This window comes from Sinocyclocheilus rhinocerous, unplaced genomic scaffold, assembly GCF_001515625.1.
Source record: "Sinocyclocheilus rhinocerous isolate Xijiao unplaced genomic scaffold, SAMN03320098_v1.1 scaffold587, whole genome shotgun sequence".
Taxonomy (NCBI): Eukaryota; Metazoa; Chordata; class Actinopteri; order Cypriniformes; family Cyprinidae; genus Sinocyclocheilus; species Sinocyclocheilus rhinocerous.
In genome coordinates this window covers 3179-28977 of record NW_015632478.1, presented here as the reverse complement: position 1 = coordinate 28977, position 25799 = coordinate 3179, and the positions used below count along the sequence as shown (strand labels likewise).

Genomic DNA, 25799 nt, shown 5'->3' with positions numbered 1-25799 from the left:
ATTCACTTCACGTACAGAGCCCTGTGATACAACTAAAATGTCGCTGTACTTTTATGTACTCCAGTACACCAGTAATAACTCATCACACTATGATATGTTTCCTCAAAGATAAAACCACAATTTTACTGAGAGGGCAAAATGACATCAAATTGTTCTTTGCTATTTCTATCTTGATTTGGGCTTTTATTTCAAATGCACCCATGTGTAATGGCACTGTCCCCGACAGGCAGTACGTCTTCCAAGTTACAAATAAATTTGATCACACAAACATTTTAACCATATAATCTTTGGCCAAAATAAATATGTCTGGGGTAGAATAATACAACAGCATTACTGAACAAACCACACACAACTCCACACATACAGAGAGAAAAAGCAGACTGTTGGCGTGAATATTATATATATATATATATACATATGTATAAATGTATACACCCACACACACATACAGGTTTTGATCAGAAAAATGACTTTTCTGTTTCAGCATCAGGAAATTTGTGCTGGCCATAAAGCAGCTGCCCTGTTCCTGGAGCCACTGAGCCACCAAAAAAAGATGAAACAGATTATAGAAATAATAAAAATATAATGATAGATAATATAAACGAAGACTGAATGAAAGCTCTTTGAGACAATACATAATATCATATATTTTATGTAAAATGAAATAAGCATGTTTAAAATAAGTGTTTCAAGTTTGAGTAGTAGTGCTTTATACTTGTCCATAGCTTGTGCCAACTATGGCTTACAAAAATGAGGACGTGTGCATTTAGTCTAATTTTACTTGGAAAAATGAACTGAAATTAATTCTGTAAAGTCCAACAAAAAATTTCCGAAGTATAGCTGATGAGCTACCAAAAAATAAAAATGAAAGCAGCTACCTGTACACTTTGTTGGTTTATTGATTCAGGCCTCTGCTAACAGACCATATAAAACGCTAGTGCCTGTGCAGTACCATTATGTCTGACAGCAGCTACATGACTTCTGCAGGAAAGATAGGAGACGATTGTCAGAATTTGATCACAGCCTAAACGTTTGTGACAGCTTGACCACTCTGCGCCCTCCAGTATCCTTTTTTTCGTAGCTTCACCCAGTTAAAATACTCATGCATTTGGCAATACTGAGGGAGACATTAAGGACGGGGCACAGCCACAGAGGAGCAAAGCTATGGAACTAGGTGGGACAATAACCAGAGAGGAGTCATTGTGAAAAGTTCTCCTGCTCCTCACTGGATAAAGACCTTCTGATGTAGGTCGAGCAGGATGCGGGTGAAGTTGTTGATTGGTCCGATCGCGCTGAGTGTCATGGAAGCATCCTGCCCCCACAGCAAGTTGAGCCCAAACACCACAGCCAGGTTGGCATTGGTCATCTTATTGACTTCACTCTCAGCAGACACCTGCACATTAATAACAATAAAGATCAGAAACACTAAAGGGCTTGAAGGACAAAGTAGGAAAGAAACAAATTATAAGATGTTACATTTAAAATTCTAAATATAAATATATATAAAAATAAGTATAATATATGTGTGTCTGTATTACTTTATTTACACACACACACACATATATATATATATATACATATACACATATATACATTATATATATATATATATATATATATATATATCACATACATATATATATAATATGTATGTATATATAATATACAATATAATTATATAATAATTAGTGGTGTCAAAATTAGCACGTTAACGCAGGCGATTCATTTTTTCAGTTTAACTCGTTAAAAATATTGAACGTAATTAACGCAGGGGCGGGGCTAGGGTTGGCCACCCCACTCACAACTGCTGCTTCTGTCACTTTTTCTCTTGACAAGAAGTGCATTTATTCAGTCGCAGAACGAAGCCCCGTTCACACTGCCGGCGACAAAGCAACATGCTCCCATTCAATTTCAATGGAGAGCTGGTGACTTCCGGCGACACGAGCGGCAGTGACCGTTGGCGACAGAATGTGGGCGTGTCAAGCGATGCGAGTCAAGCGATAAAAGTTAAAAATTGTTTAACTTTATGCAAATGAACAGCCAATTTCGCGAGCGACAACCAATAGGAGTGAAGAATCTGTCAGTGGCGCTCACACGTCACCGTCACGAGTGCAGGCAAGACAGGACAGATTTCCTGAGCGATTTCACTGTTTTATATGAATATGATTTTACTGTAACCACATACATGGATATAAAAAAAATGATGCGGAGAAAATAAACTGTTGGCTGTCTATGTGACTTTGATTCATACATAGTGGTCGACCGATATTGGTTTTTTGACAGCCGATGCCGATATCTTAGAGAGCAGGGTGACCGATATAAAGCCAATATATATAAGTATATTTTTTATTTTAATAAACATACTTACACTTTAGATGACAACTTCCTGATTCTATAATTCTATTACAGTATTTTTCACAAATAAAGAAATATTTTAAAATATATAAACAAAAAGTAAGTAAACACTGTAACCAACAGGGCACTCTGTAATCTGGGAAGTTGGGAATCTTGTGTGCATTGGGAATCATATTTTTTCAACTAAAGCCAAGGTAACACTCATTTTACATGCAGCACGCAGTAAAAATGACACGAATATGACAGTGCGCAAATGCATAAATCAGCATAGTTTGAAATCACAAGTTTAAAGTTGATCGCGCATCTCCAGTGAAACTGAACTCTCCTCCTGTCCGGATTCAATTCACACGGATAGGCTGTCACGCAGAGAACACGCGATCAGGCAATATACTAATGCACACTTCACAAGATCTCACAGCTGGATTCGACTAAGTATGCAAGGTTTGTGAAATTACATGTTCATTAGTCATTTAAAGGTTTGGAGGGAGAATGTGAGCACTGTGTGCTCTGGCGCTGTCATTCTCAGCGCCGTCAAAATAAAAGTCTGGCACGATGTCAAAACGCCTCGAACACATCGGCCAAGCAGAAAAACTTATCGGCCGATGCCGATATTTGAAAATGCCAAATATCGGCCGATATATCGGCCTAATTACAAGTCTAATTCCTAGTCATAATCGAATGATATCTTAGTTTTACCGGCAATATATAGTTTGTGATTGCATTTTATGTGTCCAGATATATCCAGACGTGCAGTCTACCAATAACATTAGAGCGACAGCAGTAGGAACGCCCACAAGCGTCTTCACAGCACAGAGTCTAGCGACATACAGAGAAAAAGTCGCTGGCAGTGTGAACGGGGAAGAGCGGGAGAGGTTTCAGACGCGCGCTCCACTTCACTTCAGCGCCAGGCGCGAGTCAAGCAAGCGCAGAAACGGTACTGTGCTCACAGCGCGTGCTCTAGCCTGTATCTTTTCATATCAAAGCGCAAAATAAACTACGTACATGCAATGTCGTGGTCAGTTAAGTCATGAAGTTGCCAAAAAGGCGATTAAAGCTGCCTTAAAACTGTGCATGCATGTAATATATTTTATATGAGTCACATTTAAGAACATGTCTCTGAAATGGTTTTCAAAACTGTCCTGGAGCAGCCCGGCACTGTCTCACTCATCTAACACACCCGATTCAACTCATTAATAGAGACTTTAAGACCTGAAGTGGGTCAGAAAAGGTAAAAAGATTTGAGAGAAATGCATGCATGTAGAATCCGCGTCACGTTCAGCAATGGCAGCTCTTAAAGAAATAACCTAATAACCAGCTGCTGTGATGTCTATTAATCAAAGGACAAAGAAAAAAAAAGAGGAAATAAGAACTTTTATAGCTTTTTATATTTAATTTAGAATTTAGTGTTTGATCATTTCAATTTCTGTATATTTCTGCTGAAGGGCACAGGTAAATATGACATTTATTATAATGGGTTTATGTGAAGATTGTTTTAAGTTCACTTAAATTAGAAGTTATTTTTTAAAGTCTAATAAATGTTAAAATTGATAGCTCTCAATTATACTGTAATGTTGAATGGCTATTGTCAATGGTTAAATATGGAAGGGGGGCAATTTTATAGAGAAATCAGTATTGGTATCATTGATTCTGGCCTTCAGTAAGATGCCATTAAACATTAAAAAATATACTGTCTTTATGTTGTTTGTACATTCATTTGAAGATTGAATGTGAAATTATTGCAATACAAAAGTATATTTAAAAACTTTAATGTTAGGTAGGATTAATCGCGATTAATTTCAGAAAAATGTGCGATTAATTAGTTATTTTTTTAATCGATTGACAGCACTAATAATAATAATAATATGTAAATATATAATAAATATAAACTTTAAAAAAAGTTAAATTGAACTTTTAGGTAAAAATTATTTTTGTTGAACATTGCCGATTATGATGAGCATTACCTGAGCAAGAAACTGTATAAGGAAGCGCAGTGATGCATAGTTCTCCTCAGGAAGTGACATCAGCATGTTCCGAATCCTTTCTGCCTGAGACTCTGTGTCAACATCTGATAACACAACACACATGGAATGCAAATCAAGTTTGTGTGAATGTGTGTGTGGTCATGTCACTTTCAAGGCTCATTGTAAATAGTCTACATGCAAAAGCTGTGGTTTTAACAATCAGTAAACAAATCAGTATAGTAGGTGTACAGATGTGTGTGTGTGCGCGTGTATGTGAGCTTTCTGGAAGCTGCTGGTGTTGGTATGTGAGTGCATTGTGTTTTGTGTTCTCACTGTGGAAGTTGACAATGTCGTTGTAGAGCTGATAGGTAAGCAGCGGCTCTGGAAGTTCTCTGAGGAACATCTTTAAGATCACAGCTGCCAAGTGGACATCGTCCAGCTGAGAGAAACTCACTTCCTCTCCTACAGACACACACACACACACACGTCAAAATCTAAGGACTGATGCCAATCATTCTTGTGAACAGGAAATGTGTGAGGATTCTTCCGCATCACATGAATTTACCTGAGTTATATTTCAGCTTAACATCCTTAACCAAAGAAACATTAGCAGAACGCCGGAATATTCCCTCTGTCTTAAGACCTACAATGAAGATGGGAATAAAATTCACATTCTCAATTTAAGAAAGTAAATAAATAAAGTTTACACTATTCTATAATAAATTTGGCCCAATATTCCACAACCCTCCCCCCAGGCTAAACAAAAAGACTACTATTAGTATATCCAACCTTACGTGGATACATACAGTACATTCACGTTTAGAGGTACGTAAAAGGTTTGATTGAGCCATAAATCTGACTTGACTAAAAGACCTACCATTCTCTTGCAGGAATCCAATAGTATCACGCATGACTAGTGGAATTCCCTCTGAGTCTGCCGCCCTGTGTCTCCATCTGATTACAAGCAACAATACAAAACATCATCTAAATAAGCAAAGCTCCTCTAAAAAAAATCTAAATAGCAAAAAAGAATTTCTCATAGTGCACAATCAAAATGTAAAAATGTTTCTATTAAATTCTGTAGTATAAATGAGACTGTCATCTTCAACTACATTCAGGAATAATTTCTTGCTTTCAGTCATTAACAGTAGCTGTGTGAGATATGAGAGGAACTGCTAGCGACTTAACTTACACTGACAGTGGAACCCCAAACTGCTGGAACGGAAGAGGACTACGAGGGGGAGAGATCGGTCCAGGGACGACAGACGGCTTCAGGGACAGACGGATCTTATCATCATACCTACACAAAGAAACTCCTGAATGCACCTCAAAAGAACTTTTTAATCTGGGCTAAGATATGACAGTGTGATTCGAACACATGAATAACTGTGTTTATAAAAAGCAAAGCATATCTAGAATTTCTTACTCTCGGACTCTGTTGGGGATCACCAGCTGATCACACTTCACAATCTCCTCCAGCTCACTCAAATAATTTATGTAGTTTAACTTACGGCCGAACTTAAAGCTGAAAACAGAACATAAGCACATCCATCTGTGATGTATTATGAAGTATTATGCATTCAGGCTATAAGATTCAGATTACAGTACAGATCACACTCTACAATCAAAGTGAGAATAAAATAACGTTGAGCATAGTGTGGCACTGACCTGATAAGGGGTTTGAAGAGAATAAGGATGGTTCTGATAAGCATGGTGGGATGGACTATGTACAGTGCCTTGATATTTTTCTTATACCTGCAACAGACACAGCAATACTGAAGCTTGACAGAACCAATAAGGTTTGCTCTGGTGTGCTGCTGTTAAAGCACTCATGAGCCTCTCACTAACAACAGCATCACTCACTTCCTGTGGAACTCTCGATAGGCATCCCGAAGCCAGCTTAGAGAGGGCTTGTTCTCGCTGGTCAGACCATGATGGAAGTAGATGAGGGTATAATCACTCTCCACATACTTATCAAGAGTCTGCTTCAAATACCTGCACACAAATATCAATAAATGCACACACCAAATCAAAACTTGTCTTTTTTTTACCACGAGTTTGAGTTCATATTAGACACTAAAACAAACAGAAGGCACATCTGCACTTATTAGCATATTTGTGAATCAGCTGTCAATTACTGAAACTTCAGGTTTTATTTATACTCTTCAGAGTCTGACATTTGCTCTAGATTTCATTACACAAACCATTCTGTTCTCAGACAACTCCTGAAGTTCCCAATAGGGAACTGAACTAAGTCTTGATTTCACTTCATTAAAAATGTCATTGTCTTTGAACATTGTCTTATGGTGCTTTGACCCACTGAACACATGATTAATTTATAACTCAGCATATGAGTGGTTGACTTTTAACCAAAAAAATGAAGAAAGGAAAACCTCATGAATTGTCCTAAATACATTTCTCATGGGAATATACATTTTGGCATTTTAAGCTAACTTTAATCTTGGAAGAACTGACAGTTAATCCCTGAAATCTTCAAATGATGTGACATATGGTGTATCATACATTTACATAAAAATGTAAAATACTTATTTTCAATAATTATTCCACTGAAATAAAGTTTCAAATTAAGTACCAATGTGGTGAACAAAATCAAGTTATAATTTAAAAAAACTTTTGACAACATTTCCAACAAACTCTGATTATTTTATCTGATTATTATTTTGAATGTCACACCAGGATAAAAAAATTAAAATAAAAACAGTATTCTAAAATCGACATAAGCTTGTATTTTTTAACATTGAACTGACAAATATATATTTACAACATATCAATTAAAATCGAAATATATTATTATTAACCAAATTACCTGCACAAACAAACAGAAAACATCAGTTGATATATCAAAAGCGCTGCTTATATCTTCTCTTTCTGTCTCTATGGACAACTTCTCTCATTGGATCCTTATAAATGTTTTCCCTGTACTCTTGTTCCCTACACTTGACCTTGATCTTTAGAGTGTCTTGTGATCATCTACATAGGACAGCCTGGACAAGTTAATGCAGAAATATTAAAGGGGTCATATGATGCGATTTCATGTTTTCCTTTGTCTTTGGAGTGTTACAAGCTGTTCGTGCATACAGAAGATCCATAAATCGCAAAGATTAAAGTCTCAAACCCAAAGAGATATTCTTTATAAAAGTGAACGTCAGCCACGCCTACCTAAAACGGCTCGTTCTAACACGCCCCCACAGGAGAAACAATAATGTACAGTATGTCGAAAATAATGTGTTTTTTGAACCTTAAACTGCATAAACACATTTCATTACACCAAATACACAAAATAATGTTCTTTTTAGCAACGTCATATGACCCCTTTAATTATCAGGCGACACAGTGTATTGAGCACATCTAATGAACCACATAAATGAAGTAGAGCAGCGATGCCTACATGAGAAGTTTATGATGATCCAGTTGATGTTGGGGAGGCATGCGGCAAGCATTAAAAACAATGACCTTCCGACCAAAGTTATCATCACCTAAAAAGAAAGAGAAAGATCGGGAGATTTTAGAATTAGAATTAACGCTAGCTGGTGATGCTTGTGCATTTCATGATACCTCACCTGCAACCTCCACAATCTGATGTCTGGCAATGTCATAGAAGGGGTCATCCCAGGGCAGATGTGATGTGCCGCCAAGGCTTTTAATATCTGACGCTGCAGGAAAGACTATAATGAATGCTACATTTCAAACAAAAATAAAAAAACATGTAACTGAAACGATCATAAAATATCCCAAACACAAGCTATAGAGTATATGGCTATAGAGTGATAGAGGAAAGTCAGCCTCTCAGATCCCACTTGGCACTTTGCTAGCTCAACCAGATGATCAGGATTTGAAATTAACAACCACCAACCCAACAAATGCAAGTAAAATCAGCAGTGGTATCACATACTTTGTTCATTCTTGAAAAGTAATTTTTGCATGTATACTAGTGATTGTGTTCACTGCTTTGGACTGCTGCCATAAACTTGAGAACAAGAGTATAGAATGACGCATCCGGTGTGCCATACCTGCTTCTCATCCAGTGTGTGACCTAAGCCCCTAGGAAACGAAGCCACTTTTCTGAACCGTTCTCACTTTTCTTTTTTTTATGGATGCAAATGGAATGAATTAATTCAGTACACTGGCTTTTGTGAGGATATAAATTGTCAGCCTGCTAATCTTCAACGTGTTAAACACTAAACATTCATTTTGGGGTGACCTATATTTGGAATTACAACAAAAAACAAACAAGAATTTGGTTTTAATTTCTATTGTATTTTTATTTTATTTTTTTGACGAATACATTTTCATGGTATTGGTAAACAATGGTTGACTGTCATAAAATTGAAGGCCAAAAGCAAAAGTACTTGACAATTACTTCATTTTTCTTACACTGCTTTATTCTTTGAAAAGATCAGTATAATTCTGCAAAATGAAACTAAATTTTTAAATTCTTATTATCCTGTATGACACACAAACACGCACAATTCCCACCACCATGCACTCACCGGATTTGCTCAGGCTAAAAGGGTCATCTGGTGGCCACTGTTTGTCCTGTACCAGTTTGAGCTGGTCCAGGGCAGCGCTAGGAGAGTCATCTCCTCCCAGATCATCGTGAAGGTCCACCAGCAGGTCAGAGGACATGATGGTCCTCTTAGACAACACAATTCACACACAAAGGTTAGACACAGAACAGCACGTTTCAATACCACACAATGTTATACCGAGATCGGTGAAAGCTCAGCTGCCTTCACACTAGGTTCCTGTCTGTCCTGCATAAGCCTGGGTAAATGCAGCATTTGCACACGGGCACACTTCCATGTTCAGTGACTGACCACAATGTCAAATGCTGAACAAGTCGTTTGAGTTTGTTTTCGTAACTCAATCTTGCTAACTATCAATCTGCCCCCCATGAGAACTGTTTAATAGATGTAAGGCTGCGTGTACACTAGTGCATTTTTTAAAATGGCGTTTTAAAATGAAAATGATCCTTGTTCATACTGGCGTTTCAGAAAAGATCAGGGTAGTCAAGGTATCGGTATTGAAACTTTTTGAACGATGCCCAGCCCTACTCACAAAACTAAAAACAAAAACAAAAAAACTTAACTTCTTCATTGCAACAATATCACATTCAAAAGAACAGGTATACTGTTGCATTACATTTTATTGTTAAATTAGCAAATTGTGTCCATTTAAAAAAAGCATGATTTAAAAATTATTCATTTCCAGATCACATAACCACTAGCTGCTCTGCCATGTAAGCAAACTACCCCCAACAATTAATACCATTTGTTCTTTCTAAAACAGTACACAGCGCATTCATTTGAAAGCTTGCCCGTAGATTTCATTTCATCATCAAATGTTTTTATTTGCCACAACCATAATGATCACAATCAATCTTCTCAGCATGCTAGTGTTAGTTGTTCATATCGGCAGGGTCAAGATTTGTGGAACTAAATTCTTAATAATATTATTATTTCTTATGTTATAATTACATTCTTTTAGTATTAAAACATTGTGGCACTGTGAATGTGCTATATTTTTTCATCTGTGTGTAGACACAGGGCTACTAGTGCAGGCGTCAGTACAGCTCAGACAGTGATCTGCTGTGACAGTCCCTCGCTTTGGTGCCACACGGCAATGAGGCCGTCCAGCCGTATACTGACAACAATTCTCGGTTTTACCCTTTGCTCCTATTTATATCCTCAACCCTTGAAGAGCCAGTTTCACATTTACTAACATCTGTGACAGCCTCTATTCTGCTATCTCTAAATAATGTGATAACATTAGAACAGTCTTCAGGTGATGTAACCCAGGTCATTAATCTGTCGCTCTGATTAAAGAGCATCTCAGTTATCTAGCCTTGTTGTCAATACTGACAGCAATCTTGCTATAGATTGCTTAGAGTCAAAGAAACCATATAAAGAAGCTTTCACAATTCTTAGGTTACTAGTTGGACTATCGCTGATGTCAATACTTGATCATACATCTTTTGGTTCTAACCAAACAGCACCGTCCAAAATCAGTCCTGTCCCACTCTACAGTGCCATCTAATTCATTAGCCAGTTCGAAAGATCATCAGCAAAAACAATGCGCCTCTTTCACAGTTGTGCTTCAAGGCTGCACTCAGTGAATCAACCAGCACTTTAGAGAGAAACAAAGACCCTAAAGAGAGCTTAAAAACAAGAGACCTAAAGAAGAAGCCCCAAAACCTCCACACCTCCAAAATCAACTACACTTTCTAAAATATAAAGACCACAATATAGAGCAATAACTGCCAGAATAAAATCAATAGCTAGTGCTTTTCTCATGTACTAATGAGCTTATAATTATTAACAAACTACATACAATCAAGATTTCACTATTATTTATAATCTTATGAACAATACTACAGGAAAAAAATATTGGGATCTGTGCTTGATTTCTGCCCATTCTCATGGTAGTTCATCTGTGGCTGGTCAGTAATACTGAGTGCCAGACATCGCTAAAACCAGCTCCATATTGCTGTAACGTTCCTCAATCATAAGTTACTAAACATCTGCTAAAAAAATGCAAATGTGATAATTATCAGTTCTGTTTCAAGTAGAGCCAGATGGTTCAGATGAGCTCAGCTGACAAACACAATGAGATGCCACAGAATAATCTGCAGAATGAAGCAGACTAAAGCAAAACTGAGTGTGAGGTCTAGAGCTTAATAGCATCATGTGATTCTGCTAATCTCTCTGCAGTGTCACCATCCACACATGGATTCAAGGGAGAGAAAAACATAACAAATTATCTCTGCATGTCCCAGATGATCGCATTAGCAAACTGGTAGATTAACTGTGATAAGGTCATTTGCGTTAAGGTAGAAATTTATTAAGGTCATTAATAAATTGTGAAGGTAGGACGGATATATGAAGGATTGCCTTCACTAGTTCATTCTAAATGGCCCTGCCATATAAATGTTCCATGTACGTCTCTCAATTAATGTGAGGTCATAAAAATTGCATGCACAATAATAATAATATAAGAACGAATGGCTGTTTAAAATAGTTTTAGATGAAGTATACCATGTTACACTGCAGTGCATGTCTGTCAACAACCCAAAACCCCTTTTTTGTTAAACAGGTACTGGTACCTCCATGTACAAACAACCATGGTACAGCCAAGATTTTACTATTACTTATCTCATGAACAATATTACAGGAAAAACAATCGACATTTGGGATCAGGGCTTGGAGCTTGATTTCTGCCCATAACGATGGTAACGTTAGTCTATGTGCGATTTATCTGTGGCAGGTCAGTAATCTTCTGTCAGACAACATAACCGATCATGTTCTTCCAACTTTCAGAGTATTTTAGTAAAATGACAAACGTTTACTCTCTTTTTGATCGTCTGATGTAGTTACACGACTACACGATCAGGACAGATAGTGTCAGCGTTTCTAGGGAAACGCAACATCTGGACGCGCAACCGCGCGTCTAACCAGCAAGAACAGAGTCAACATGTAGGCATATTATTTAAATAATACGCAATAGTTTAGGTCTCAGTGATGGCGTTCAAGCAAAAAGCCAGATGCCGCACATATTTGCTCGTTATGATCATTCGACAGTCTGCTAAGCTAACTAGCTGCAAACCTGTTTCATCTTGACTCAACACAACGGAAAGCGTCGCCCTGCCGAATGACTAGAGGCTTATGCGGATCAGAGAACAAAACACTGAGTAAAAAAACTACAGTTGTTATGAATCAAATATGGAGAAATAAATTTACCTAATTTCAGCGCTCCCTATATAAATCTTCACAACTGAAATTTCATGCGGCACTTCCGGTTTGCGATCCGTGTAGTTCAGTATAAACGGCCCGGATGCAGGAGGAGAACGTATGACCACACCCCCAAGAATGTGTTGTTGTTGTTGTTGTTATAATCGTTGAACAACGGGTAAAATGGGCCACATATTAAGATCTAATTGTCTAAAGCAAACGAACCAACGTACACATTTTATACTGCTCTTTGTGGGTTCAGTCAGGTCTCTTTTATCATAATGTGTTGAACAGAACAAGAGCCATAAATGTTAGAAATTTCCCTCCATGTCAACACTCCTTCATTCTGGGACCATTGAATCTGTGCAACACCATTATTGAATTACAGTTACATTATAACCTTATAAGAAATGTATTAGTTTAAACGAGTTTGATTTAAGTCTGTTCAACTGAGGCGATTGCCCTGAAACTGCTTTACATTTATTTTAGCATTGCATGATATTTTGGTATGAAATAAATTGATAGATGAGAGCATTCAGTGATCAGTTGCACGGCATCATAAATGATCTTGGAAGATGAAAAACTATTTTATTGAATTAATCTTAATAATTTTGTCTGCATTACCATTTTACTCTATTAGTACATTTACTAATAGGAAACTTTATGGCTTTTAAGGGGAGACACTGCAGGCAAAAACACAGTTTTTTCATGCACCTGTCAAGTTTGAGATTTTGGGCTTTTTGGTGTTTCATAAAGTGTTTTTTCAGACTAGTGGAAAGAAAACATCCAAAAGACACTGTTAAGTGTTTCTTTTATAGCACTTTATCTATTTGTTTCAATAGATTTCAATTACAATACATATTTTTAAAGTCCGTTTTCTCAAAAATAGTTTTTTCTCCTACACTGAGCCATAAATCTCCACTTCAGTAGCACTTACACACACCAAACTTTACATTTTTATTCCTGTCTATATCCTGAAGGTTTTTACAGAGGGATTAGTTCATATATAATTTGCTTGATTATATACAGCATTTTATTCCCCCCAAAATTATGAAAAAATATAGTGTTTTCTGTCCATTCTAAGCATTTTCTGAATTATGGATTGACAAAAATGAGATACCCCAAATTCCCTCTGTAAAATCTTTTGACTCTAATATGTAAACGAACTTTGAAACTGACATCATCCAGTGTTTAGATTTTTTGTACTAGAAATGTATGCAAATTAGCACATACTTCATTAAATAATGACTCATTTGCATATTTAAACCTAACATTTTAGAAAACTTGTAATGCAAAAAATGTTTGCAATTATCAATGTAATCAATCAGCTGGGTAAGTAAGGCGATAACTTTTTTTTTTTTTTTTACCCTATTCACCTGCAGTGTCTCGCCTATTGCACATTTTTCTTCTTCTTTCAAAGCATCTCATCAAAATACAGTGGATTTGATAGCTGTGAAAAAATAAGAGCATCTTTGGTGTGTGTTGTAATCACCCTCAAAACTGTTATCATTCAAGTCACTGTTCCTTCTCTATTTCTGTATGGCAGGAACCTGGCATTTAATTTAATTTAATTTAATTAAACCAGAATTACATGCGTTTCATTATAAACAAGACGCCTGCCCATTCTCACCTTCAAAACACAGAAAGAAACTCCATGCTCACACACTGGTATCAACATACAAAGAATTCAGATTTATTTATCCATTTGCAGGTTTGATCACATTTGAGTGTTCATTTATTGTGTGGCAAATGTGTTCTTCCAGCTTGGAAGATCACTCCTCATCTGCTGAGCCTGTTTTGTCAATTACTTTTTTCATCCAGCGACGCATACGGAATAAGTGTGTGTAGAATCCATATTTGCCATCGCGGTCACAGCCCTCACCCCACGACACAATGCCAATCTGATACCAGCGTTTATCTGTAGGACTCTGTGGGCAGTAATGGGTTTTAAAAGGACAAGATGTTCAAATATAGAGGTGTGAGTCCAACAAACAGAGCTTTATAGGACACTGATAAGTCAAACTTGTTTGAGGAGAGAAAAGCATAAACATTATACCTTCATCACAAACGGTCCGCCACTGTCTCCTTCACAAGCGTCACCTCTTTTTGTATCATCTGGCTGGTAACCTATAAAACAAAAGATGACCTTGTTGTGACACCTGAGTGCAAAAGCATCACACAAGCTCTCAGCAAATGAATTGTCTAGGGTCTAAAAACCATGAAGAATATGAAGTATATTACCAGCACAGAACATGTTGTCAGTGATGATGACCGAGGTGGAATTGCGGCACATGCTCTGATCCACAATGGGCAAGTGAATCTGTTGCAGCACTGATGGAAGATTGGTTGGGTTTGAGGACCACGATTCCCTCAGGTTCCCCCAGCCAGTCACACGGCCCTTGTAACCTGCAAACATCAAACTTCAGAGAGAAAATCGGTCAATTACAGCTATATGTATACTGTCAGTTTGTTCTAAAGTTATGCTAAAATGCTTAAAGGGGGTTCAAGGGGTTAGCATCATTATGGTGTGAAGTTTCAAAATCGGAATGAAAATAAATGCATGTTATTAATCTTATTGTGAATGATTCATCCATGATTCATCAGACTTCTCAAATTGTTTAGTATGCTGAAACTCCACCTGTTTCTTACAAACGTGATCAAACTTGCATTCATCTACCTCCATCCAATCAACAACCGATGAGTAGAACCAAGTCCCTGCCCTACATGATTTTCTTTTCCAATAATCTTTTCACTTGTATATACAGTACTGAACAATATATCTGACGCTACATCTGTCTCATTGTAAATATATATCTATATTAAACTACTGTATTTTCTTACTTCTTTGCAATGTTCTTGGTGGGCAGACAAACAGGGTGGATCTCATTCGTAAAGGTAACAGGCTTCTTCATGTGCAAAAGAGCAATGTCTCGGTTCAGGTTTTCCTTCCAGTTATATTTAGGGTGGACAATGATTTCATCAATGGCCACAATCTTCTCAGTGCCCCTCTCATACCTGACTCAGAGAGACACAGGAAAGGGTTTAAAACAGCTTAACCTTCTGTAAACTGATGTTTCTAAATGACTTGGCATAAATAAAGTATGTATTCGTGAAAAGTCCAGTGAAAAGAAATATACAGAGGTTTTCTAGAAATTTTTAAAGACCTCACTTGGTACGAGAGTGTTTTCCCAGGCGGACGATAATATCATTGATTGTGAAGTTCTTGTTCCACGGTGGGTAGAGAATGCAGTGGGCGGCAGTGAGAATCCATTCATCACTGATCAGACTGGCTCCACACAGCAGCTCCTGAGGACTACGCTTATACAGCATCACCTGCCTGCAAATCACAACAAACACATCATACAAAGTGCAGCATTAGCTGTCGAGATGATCAATAATGCCAAGATGTTTAAAAGCAGCCCCTGTATTGTATTTACCATGGAGCACTGGCCACTTCAGCCTCCTCTCCTCCCACTATTCTGCTTCCAGAGTATGACATTAGTAGCTCCTTCTCGTTCTTATCTTCTTTGTTGATCTTCTCAAACAAGGGGCGCACTCCACACTCTGACAAAAGACAACTTAATCATCTTAATTATCAGTTGATTATAGAAGAACTCAAACTTCTAGTGATAACATCCACAAAACAGATGGGGACGGTATCAGACTCTTACCTTGCTCTCCATTGCCAAAGCTACGGAGATTAAAGAAAGCTTTCCTTTTGTCTCCGTGAGTTGCTCTCTCTCTACCACCTGATTCCTCGACGAACTTGTCCAAAGGGGCATCTGAGGGTGAATGACAAAGACCCAATGATGTTCAGTGTTGGCTTAGTGGTGTGTTTATAATTTATGTCTAATGCACTTAGGCTTCCTAAACATTTGAAAATGACATTTAATCCTAATTTAAAAACTTTGGCCCAGATGTCACTTTCAACGAAGGTCCAAGGTTCAAGGGAAGAAACAAATATTTTTGTTGTTGAAGGGATAGTTCACCCAAAAATGAAAATTCTGTCGTACAGTTCCAAAGAAGAAGATATTTTGAAAAATGTATTCTTTTGCGTTCAACAGAAGAAAGACATTCATACAGGTTTCTAACAACATGAGTAAACGATGACAAAATCCCTTTAATGTATGTGTGTTTTTGTAGAAGGCAATACTGTTCACTCACCGCACATCTCCAAGTCACAGTAATCAATGGTAATGTTTCCGCCTGCTCCCTTTACATAGCACCAGGGACCCTCCATATCTCCATCTGGGTTTCTGCAGTGGTTCTTCACCAGCTGAACTCGAGGCAGCAACTCTTTCCCCTTTGTTAAGGCCTGCACTTCTGCTGCGGTCCACTGCAGGCATGTGCGACCCCCCAGAGTCACAGACAAATCCCCAGTGTAGGTCTCCCCATTTCCATCCAGACAGACTTCAGTCTTCAGGTAACGCTCTTCAGGTTTCACAGTAGGTGGTCGAGGAGGGGCAACAACAGTCTCACCTGAGGAGGAAAGAGTGAGATGATCAGGGCAGGTGGGCCAGCATAAATGATGGAATGGGCATGTAGAAACTTTTTTTATGTATTTACACTGAAGCATAAAATGTGCCATAAACACAGGGCACAAATATGTGTCAGTTGCTATCAAATATGGTAATAGGCATGTTTTAGTAAGTCAGCAGTCATTTAGCAGATCCAAAACTACATCCAGTACACTTACTACTGCAACAATTTCCTCTGAGCAACCTGGTTCAGCAACACAACGGTGATGGCTCAACTTTCTGGTTGCCAGCACAGTGCTTTAGTTATTGCACCACAGGACATTTTACTGTAATGTTTTAGTGATTTCTCTACCGCATTTTGGCACGCTGCAGGATTCCCTCCTGACTGTTGGGTCTCTTGTAAAACACCAAGGGCCTTCAATGCTCTTATCTGGGTTTCTGCAAAAGTTCTCCGGTAGCTTCAGCTGTGTCACATTTAATTCGCTAGGGGGTACAAGACGGTCATAAGACAGAAGAGCTGCTTCAACATCACTGAAGGCTTGTAAAGCCAAATACATGAAAACAAAACAATTTTCTTTGCTGAAAGCATTTGTGTTTTCTATTCAATCAACATAAAAAGATTAAAGGTGGTTCAACACAAGAACAACAAAAACAGCAGAAGTACATACTGAATCCTGTGTGGGAAGTTGCTTTTCCAGTACTGGCACGACTTTCCAGACTTAGTGACAGACACAGTACCACCGTAGTTTTCACCGATATTAATGTAACAGTCTCCTGTTAATCACACATCCAACTTATAGGGTTATTTTGCAACATAGAAACTAAAGCTTTTACCAAATATGTCTTTGTGTTACGAGAAGGACTCATTTTAGTTTTACAAACATATTCTGTGTTATATAAGTACGCATTACCCTTACCCTCTGTTTGCACACATACTCTCAAACTGTTGATATTTGGTGGTGTTCTGGATAATTTTGTTCCCTCACATACTGTGGAAAAAAAGATATATAAAAAAAACTAACAGAGGTGCCAGGTCAGCAGAATCAGAACAATTTTGTAAAGTTATAAACAGCTAATATTCAAAAATAAAGGATTGCCACTTCCACCAATGATATTTGTTCACAAGCGGTCATTCTTAAGGTATGTTTATAATTGCTAATGTTTTAACCTGATACTAATCTTTTTAATTTGTAAATTGAGCAGGGAAAGGTCAGTGAAGATGCACTTTGTCCCTGGTTCAATAGAAACTATTTACACAAAATGTTGTCACTGTTTACACTGAAACTTTCCATAATGTGATATATATATTCTTACCCAAATATTTCGCCCAAAAAATCTTCTGTGAGGAAATGGAAGAAAAAAAATATAATATAATATAAAATATTAGATAAAAATGAATTATACCACACATAAAATATCCGTAATTCCATAAAGACATACCATTAAAAAAAAGTTATACATTTAAACATTTCCATTTATTTTCAACTGCGGCTAATCTGTCCACAAGGGCATTGCTCACCGTTTTATCAGCCCTCTCGAATACTTCTCGAGCTTCCTCATGATCACAAATCTCTTCCACACACTCTCTCTCCAGATTCCCTGGTTTTAACTCCTCAAAAACAGTGTTAGCCCTCTTTGCCCGAATGATCTGAGAGGCTTCCTTATTGTCGATGAACACTGAGACACAAAAGTCAATATTTCTCCAAAAACATTTAGACTTACATGTAGAATCATCACATAATAATTTTATTCTTAGCCTAAATCTCGGTTAATGCTTACCATTATGACACAATGCGAGTTGGAGAACTTGTCCAAGAAGTAGGGATAGTAGGAGAGTTGCTGGTTTTGCTCCCATTCTTGAGTATGACTGAGCCTGTAATCCTGAAAAAACTTGGAGCATCTCATCAAATCTTATCGCCCACTCAGTCAGAAAGCCCACAGCTGGATTTACCAAGTTAATATTGAACTACCAAAGTTCAAAGAGAACAAAGTGTCTGAACTCTTTTCACTCAAAAAAAGCCACTCTTCTGTATTGGATCACCCTTATATCAATGTGGAACATTCTTTGCTTTCTGAGGAACATGAATCACAGATAAATTGAATGAAAACAAGATGATACGCTTCATATCTCCAAAGCTATGTGAATTCATGCGTGAGGACATATTATACAAATTCTAATATTCATAACAAAAGAAGTCTACAAAAAATCTTACAAGTCTGTTTAAATATTTCACACAGTGCTTTTTTGTTTAAATATATTTTATTATTTAAATGTAGATGTATTTTTGTTACATGTCATCAGAAATAGCTTTCATCATGAAATTATATGTAGCTGAAGAGCTCTGTTAGTGCTCTGCTTATCCTTTCATTTATCAGTAATCGGTATGTACTTTATGTAAAAAGTACAAACATAGCATTTAAATCTAACTGTTAATAAGTGACGTGATCATTTTCAACTTCAATACAACAGATATATCATGAACTTCTTCTTGTATTTGTGTCAGTGTTTTGCTGATGTACTTGTACAATGTCTGTATAAACAGTGATGAAACAAGGTCCACTGCGCACAGGAGTCAATATTTACTGATACGTGCCACAAACCCTCCTAAAAATCAAAGAACAGCAAGACTTAAATTCAACAGAGCTTATACATTTATTTCACAAAGGTTGTTTGTCCTTCGGTGTGAGACATAATATGAAGAGACTATATGTGAAATGGAAACACTTGGTCACAGCCCTGTCTCTATTTCTACAGTCTCTGCCACTGAACCTAGACCATCCTGACCTTGTAAAATGACCAAACAATTATTAGCAACATGTTCTGGAACTAAAATACAGCCACTGCTGGCATCATGTGCTTCCTGCACAACTAGGCATTGAGTATTAGCTTCTTGTTCCTGAAGCTCTATACATTTAGAAGGCTGTTCTTGCACTACTATACACTTGGTATTTTCATCTGAGACAATAATCTCAATGATATCCTCACTGATCTCAATGCGTTCAAGCCCTTTTTCTGCTCCTTTTTCCAAAACAATTGTGCCACATTGGTACGATCCAGAGTCCAAAATGGCACCTTCTGGGTGAGACACCATAGTGAAATCCTCTGAGGCTTGAACGTACGCCACAGCCTGTCCCTCCTCCAAATTACTGCAGTCTGTCCTGTCCTGCTCACCTTCTGCTTTCTGGCCTGAACTTTTGGGTCGACCTCGTGTCGGTAATGCATGACCAGAGTCTGAGTGATGTTGGTGCGACTGCAGATGCCGCTGCAGACTCTGCATCATTGTGTATTTGGCTCCGCACACCTGGCAAACATGTGGCTTCTCCCCCAGGTGAGACTTCATGTGGCGCCTTAGCTTGGTTGCCATCGTGTACCCTTTCCCACATTGTTCGCATCTATAGGGCCTGTCTCCCGTATGCAGCCGTTCGTGGGCCCGCAGTGTGTGAGGGTCCCGAAGAGCCTTACCACACACAGGACACAAATACACCTCACCCGTGTGTGAAATCAGATGCCGGCGCAGTTCAGGCACTTGGGAAAAGCGCAGCTCGCAATGGTCGCACTGGTAGGGTTTCTCTCCCGTGTGGATGCGCATGTGTCCCAGCAGATTGCCACGTTGGCGAAAGCTCTTGTCGCAGTGCTGGCAGACGTACGGCCGTTCTCCGGTGTGTAGACGCATGTGGTTCCTCAAAGAACCAGAATTGGCCAGTTCTTTATTGCACTCTGGACACTTGACTTTGGGAGCCTGGTAGTCCGGCTCTTTCGTCCGATGGACTTCCCTGTGGACGCGAAGCGAGGGCCGGCGAGCGAAAGCTTTTCCACAGATGTCACAGACAAACGGTTTCTCGCCTGAGTGAAGAACCTGGTGCTCCTTGAGGTCCCGTTTCAAGCCGTAGCTTTTGTCACAGTGCTGGCATTGAAAAGGCCTCTGACCGCGATGCATCAGCAGGTGGGCCTGGAAGCTCTCCTGCGAACTGTATGTTTTACCACACTCTGTGCACGTGTAAGGCTTCTGATTCTGATGTGTGAATTTGTGTTTCTTCAGATGGCACAGCTGAAAGAAGCTCTTGTCACACTCGTCGCATTTGTACTTCCTCTCTCGGATAATAAAGTGAGGAAAATCACTTTGCTCAGTTTGCTCTGCTTTGGACTCCTCATTAGTATACAACGTCTGCATTGTGTTGTCTTTGTTTTCCGAGAGCTTTTTCTTGCTGCTTAGGTCTGACCTGTTTTTTGATTCTTGTCGTTTGTAGATATGCATGGTTGACGAGTGCACTTTTCGAGGTTTAGCGGCAAGGCGAGAGCTGGCTCTCAGGCTTCTTTCTGGCTTCAGATGTTCTGATGAACTCTGGGCTTGTGATGTACTCATACTAATGCTCTGTTCTCTAGCAGGACGCTCCTCGCTCTGCTCAGCTTCACTCTCCCCATGTGCCTCATCCACCCCATTCTGCTCCAGGACACTGGAATTACAGGCTCTAGACTCCTGCACAAGATTTTTCTCCTTGATCGGAGGTTTTGTATCCTCTTGTGTGACACTTTGAACAGGATCTGTTAGAATACAAAAGTTTCCACATTTCACAAGAAAAACATTATATCATGGACCTCTTACATAGCGCAAATATTATGTATAAACTCACCTGCACAGCCTGAGAGGTGATCTAAAGCGATGGCCTCTAAAGCATCATCTTGTTCTCTATTTGGTGTACTACTAATTTCACAGGCTTTTACTTGCAGTACTTCTTTTTCAAGAGGGGATTTTTGTTGATCTTTCCAGAGGAGCAGTTCTGTTCCTGGCTGAATGTCCCGACAGACCTTGAGGCCTAATTTTTCATCCACCTCGAGCACACTGACATTGCTCTCTTCCTCATTTTGAGCGCTGCAGGCAAACCTGTGGAGGCAATTAAACAAGTCTGATTCTGTGATGTCTTGATATGCAACTTAGTAATTGTACTAAATATAATAATAAATGAATTCTGGGTAAACTTACCTCATCCAGTAGATTTCATCTGAGATTTCACATTTGAACACATTATGGCATGCATGTTGCAACCCCTGGATAATAAGAACATTTGCTTCTTACTTGGGGCTATTACTCAAACAGTTAAAAACAGCAACAACTTATGTAATGCTAAAACTGCTCCTGTGGAGCCAATTGAATGTAGTAATGACATACAGTACTTGCAATATCATGTGAGAAGTAAATGTAAATGCTGCTATTGTCTAGAAGCACATTTGCTGTAGTGGTACTAAACCAGGGGTCACCAAACTCGGTCCTGGAGGGCCGGTGTCCTGCAGAGTTTAGCTCCAACTTGCCTCAACACACCTGTCTGAAAGTATACCTAGTAAAACCTTGATTAGCTGGTTCAGGTGTGTTTGATTAGGGTTGGAGCAAAACTCTGCAATACACCGGCCCTCCAGGACTGAGTTTGGTGACCCCTGCACTAAACAAACAAACCTTTGTTTCAGCTGTATGGTCCAGAATGAAATCTGAAACACACTGGTATGCATACCTCAGCCTTTTCCTTCCTGATTATTCTGTCAGGTTCCTCCAGACCTAGCAGAGTGCCTTTCTCTAGCACTCGCCCAACACACCACAGACCCAGCTGCCCATCTTCGGCCAGAGAAGGACCCAGGGTCAGCCCTCGTGGTATTGATCTCAGCACACTGTGAATGGAGTCTCTCATGTTCCCAGAGTCTTTATCCCTTCCAATGCCTGTAGCCACTAGATAAAAACACATGAGAATTAGACAAGGTGGTACTTTCACACTATCACTTTGTCTGTCGCTCAGAGAATTAAGTGATAAAAATGAGACATCATTAAATTAAATGTAAGGATAGATGGACAGCACTTACAAAACAAACACTACTAATTCTAAATATATGTTTATTTGGCTGTTAATTTTTCATTTTTCATTAAACTATTTTTCCCTCTATTACATTTTTCTTTTTTTCAGATTTATCAAAAAGAGTTCTCTCTTTTTTACTTAAGATTTTTCATTTTTTATTGTTTGAAGGAAAGTCTACATTAATTTATTATGGTTTTATACATTAATAACCACAATGGTACCAACTACTGGTAATTTTTGTACTGTGAATGTCAGACTACTAATTCTAAATATATGTTTATTTGGCTGTTAATTTTTCATTAAACTATTTTTCCCTCTATTACATTTCTTTTCTTTTTTTCAGATTTATCAAAAAGAGTTCTCTCTTTTTACTTAAGATTTTTCATTTTTTATTGTTTGAAGGAAAGTCTATATGAATTTATTATGGTTTTATACATTAATAACCACAATGGTACTAACTACTGGTAATTTTTGTACTGTGAATGTCAAGGTTAGATACAATACAAATTAATGGTCCAATACAAATGAATGCTAGTTGAAATACAATTTAATGCAGTTCCTACATTGTAAATGCACAATTTTTTATAACAATGTGGTAAATTCAAGACTTTGGTACCCTTTTATTTGATAATTCTGTTTGTAAGTTTATAAAGCAATGTGCAGTTTGTAAACTAGAAAGTATTATGGGAGAGCAGTGCTAGCTGATTACAAAATATATCCGAAGTTCAATATTATTGTCCAATGCATTCCATCTTTCTTAAGTGACATAAAACATTATGGAGTAACGCGCAATGTCCTATAGATCACCAGCAAATATTGTTTTTGTTGTATATCTATAAAGCTTCTTCATAGATACAGATTGTGCCAAAAACCAGCGTTCGTCTAGTAGGTAACTGATTGAATCTGAAAACATAAGCATGAGCATAAACATTTTCAACCAACTCAGGGCTATATTTCCTCTGCGCATTGGCCACTCGAAGGTCTTGTTTATCCAGCCAAAACTCCGGGAAAATTATCGTTCTCCAGCCAACGGTGCATCGACCGGAAGTCAGGCAGATGACTGTTACAGAGAAACGGTTCCCTGTAGAAACAGCTACCGCTGCTCTCACCCTCACCAAATAAAGCTGAAAGTAATTTTTTGTTTGGAATGTATGTTAAAAGAAATGTTCATGAATATATTATAAAGGATTTTAGCAGATGCTGACAAAGTGTCGTATATACAGGTATACAGATGTTCCTTGGCTTGTCGTTTATGTATTTTAACCGCTGAACTAGGAGAACCAACCCTTATTTCAGATCATTAAGGAGGTTTTGCGGAGCTACGGTTTAATCTTTAATTTTAAATTCAAATTAATGTCTTAATCTTTTGAAATTTAAAGAGTCTAAATGCAGACAAACTTTCTAGCACAAGGTGGAGCTAGAGACACATCTCTGCTTTACACAGAGGAACACAGCGAGGGCACAAGGCACAGACAAAGCCTTTGGACGTTTTCACAAAAAGACTAGGTGCGTATAAGTATACTTTAAAGTATAAAAGACCACGACATTCTGATGTAGTGTTTCTACTTTAAATGGTTTCATGCTGGCTATTCATAATTTGCCCACAGTGTCAGTACAAATGCAAAACATAGCAGATTACTTAGATCTCCTGCTTTATCATTCTACGTGTTTTAAATTCTACAAGTTCTAACTGGCATAACATTCATTTCCTTAGAAATGCACAATATACCAGCACAATAACTTTTCCATGCCACTAGAGCCTATCAGAATCTAAACTATATCTTTTTGCAATGCCATTAGAGCAGCCTTTAAAATAATAAATGCATACATGCATACATATATGAAGTCTTTTTCATTTTAATAAAAAGCACAGGTAGTTATTTCCTTCATCTACTCCCCAGTATTTCAGTCTAGCTGAGGTTACAGTGTTAGTTTAGAATACTGCTACGTCAAAGAGGCAATTTCAGATTATTTTGCTATTTGCTACTTTTGTATCAAAAGTTTCAAACATATGCTATATGCATTTTAAAGATTTCAAGAAAGTGAACTGACAGTAATAGACCTTGAGATTATGTGAGCTGTCCTTGTTTGTTATGTAATTCTGTAAATAGATGACCTGAGCAGAAGAGTAGGCTAATGCAAGAAATATATATTGCAGAAATATATGTTACAGTAATCTAATATGCCTGAACAAGTTTGCATTGAAATTCTATCAGTTTGTTTTCTTGAAGATCAATGTTTCTTTCCCTCTTCATTAGCTCTGTTACTTTCCCCATATCCTGTTATCCTCTTATCCCTGTCTCCTTGTCCCAGTTATTGATCTCTCTACTCTGGTAAAATTGATTGTTGAATTGTTACTGTTAAGGACTTGCACAATTTGTGTCTGTTAGTTTTGAGTCGATTGTTGAGGATGAGGAGATGGTCTGACTCTGAACTGATGTTTCTAAACCTTGATGTTGTTCAGCAGTCCTTCCTTTCTAAATTAGCAGCCAGTCCTCTTGATGAATGCAGAAAGGATCTCGATCACTCAGCCTTCTCACATCACCGTGGCAACATGGATCAGTCTAACCCAGGAGAGGCTCAGAGGGCAGACTGGATGCAACACAACACACGCACACACGACCCGGTCGCTTCAAGCTGTGATTTGTAAAACATGTAGCAACCTTCGTTCACAGGTTTTATGGTGGCTTGAATGAACAGAGAACACATTCTCATATAACATCACATCTTTCTGTACATTTAAGAAGGAGAAAAAGGGTGTGCAAAGGACCTGATTTTGTTAATCAGAGTTCATTATCATCTGAATGGAGTTGCAATAGTGTTGTGAATCAAGATTGTGTCCATGCATGCTTGTGTGAAGGACACGTTATTAAAGGAATAGTTCAGCCCAAAATCAAAATTTTCTCACCCCCAGGCCATCCAAGATGTAGATGTTTCTTCATCGAAACATTTGAAGAAATTTAACATTACATCACTTGCTCACCAATGGATCCTCTGCAGTGAATGGGTGTCGCCAGAATGAGGAGATGGTCTGACTCTGAACTGATGTTTCTAAACCTTGATGTTGTTCAGCAGTCCTTCCTTTCTAAATTAGCAGCCAGTCCTCTTGATGAATGCAGAAAGGATCTCGATCACTCAGCCTTCTCACATCACCGTGGCAACATGGATCAGTCTAACCCAGGAGAGGCTCAGAGGGCAGACTGGATGCAACACAACACACGCACACACGACCCGGTCGCTTCAAGCTGTGATTTGTAAAACATGTAGCAACCTTCGTTCACAGGTTTTATGGTGGCTTGAATGAACAGAGAACACATTCTCATATAACATCACATCTTTCTGTACATTTAAGAAGGAGAAAAAGGGTGTGCAAAGGACCTGATTTTGTTAATCAGAGTTCATTATCATCTGAATGG

The 25799-nt window shown here is 38.3% G+C and overlaps 3 protein-coding genes across 6 annotated transcripts; all 3 read right to left on the bottom strand.

The window, feature by feature from the left end:
* Nucleotides 1–1078: 1078 nt before the first annotated feature.
* LOC107742560 (rho GTPase-activating protein 1-like) lies at nucleotides 1079–12157 on the bottom strand. Its single transcript, XM_016555584.1, has 13 exons — nucleotides 12074–12157; nucleotides 8828–8972; nucleotides 7898–7990; nucleotides 7726–7813; nucleotides 6180–6311; nucleotides 5985–6071; nucleotides 5743–5841; nucleotides 5509–5616; nucleotides 5194–5270; nucleotides 4882–4959; nucleotides 4650–4778; nucleotides 4317–4420; nucleotides 1079–1393 (listed from the first exon to the last, which is right to left on the bottom strand). The coding sequence occupies exons 2-13, from the start codon at nucleotides 8961–8963 to the stop codon at nucleotides 1223–1225; spliced, it is 1302 nt and encodes a 433-aa protein (XP_016411070.1). The 5' UTR covers nucleotides 8964–8972; nucleotides 12074–12157; the 3' UTR covers nucleotides 1079–1222.
* A 1576-nt stretch (nucleotides 12158–13733) lies between these two features.
* LOC107742559 (prothrombin-like) lies at nucleotides 13734–18502 on the bottom strand. The gene is made up of 14 exons (XM_016555583.1): nucleotides 18322–18502; nucleotides 18062–18219; nucleotides 17857–17881; nucleotides 17460–17531; nucleotides 17211–17316; nucleotides 16895–17025; nucleotides 16229–16543; nucleotides 15736–15846; nucleotides 15502–15628; nucleotides 15234–15401; nucleotides 14906–15079; nucleotides 14306–14484; nucleotides 14121–14191; nucleotides 13734–13992 (listed from the first exon to the last, which is right to left on the bottom strand). Exons 1-14 carry the CDS (start codon nucleotides 18440–18442, stop codon nucleotides 13837–13839), a joined length of 1914 nt encoding a protein of 637 aa, XP_016411069.1. The 5' UTR covers nucleotides 18443–18502; the 3' UTR covers nucleotides 13734–13836.
* Nucleotides 18503–18829: 327 nt separating this feature from the next.
* LOC107742558 (zinc finger protein 408-like) lies at nucleotides 18830–23446 on the bottom strand. 4 transcript variants are annotated; one of them, XM_016555578.1, is made up of 5 exons: nucleotides 23326–23446; nucleotides 22048–22259; nucleotides 21525–21589; nucleotides 21175–21425; nucleotides 18830–21085 (listed from the first exon to the last, which is right to left on the bottom strand). In XM_016555578.1, the coding sequence occupies exons 1-5, from the start codon at nucleotides 23348–23350 to the stop codon at nucleotides 19272–19274; spliced, it is 2367 nt and encodes a 788-aa protein (XP_016411064.1). In that variant the 5' UTR covers nucleotides 23351–23446; the 3' UTR covers nucleotides 18830–19271. The 4 variants fall into 4 exon arrangements, with proteins under 4 accessions (XP_016411064.1, XP_016411065.1, XP_016411066.1 ...); XM_016555579.1 differs by having other exon boundaries at nucleotides 22048–22250; XM_016555580.1 differs by lacking the exons at nucleotides 22048–22259; nucleotides 23326–23446 and adding an exon at nucleotides 21716–21805.
* Between the last annotated feature and the right edge of the window lie 2353 nt (nucleotides 23447–25799).

Excerpts from the sequence above, each read along its gene's own strand:
- LOC107742560 (XM_016555584.1), bottom strand. The coding sequence starts at position 8,963 with ATGTCCTCTGACCTGCTGGTGGACCTTCACGATGATCTGGGAGGAGAT. Across the intron at positions 5,271-5,508 it reads TTTGGGGTTCCACTGTCAGT|ATGGAGACACAGGGCGGCAG; the intron begins GTAAGTTAAGTC and ends GCTTGTAATCAG. Across the intron at positions 1,394-4,316 it reads TTATACAGTTTCTTGCTCAG|GTGTCTGCTGAGAGTGAAGT; the intron begins GTAATGCTCATC and ends ATTAATGTGCAG.
- LOC107742558 (XM_016555578.1), bottom strand. The coding sequence starts at position 23,350 with ATGCGCAGAGGAAATATAGCCCTGA. Across the intron at positions 21,590-22,047 it reads TCAGGAAGGAAAAGGCTGAG|GGGTTGCAACATGCATGCCA; the intron begins GTATGCATACCA and ends CTTATTATCCAG. Across the intron at positions 21,086-21,174 it reads TCACCTCTCAGGCTGTGCAG|ATCCTGTTCAAAGTGTCACA; the intron begins GTGAGTTTATAC and ends GTATTCTAACAG.
- LOC107742559 (XM_016555583.1), bottom strand. The coding sequence starts at position 18,442 with ATGCTCCAAGTTTTTTCAGGATTACAGGCTCAGTCATACTCAAGAATG. Across the intron at positions 18,220-18,321 it reads ACTCGCATTGTGTCATAATG|TGTTCATCGACAATAAGGAA; the intron begins GTAAGCATTAAC and ends TTTGTGTCTCAG. Across the intron at positions 15,847-16,228 it reads CTGTGACTTGGAGATGTGCG|ATGCCCCTTTGGACAAGTTC; the intron begins GTGAGTGAACAG and ends ATTCACCCTCAG.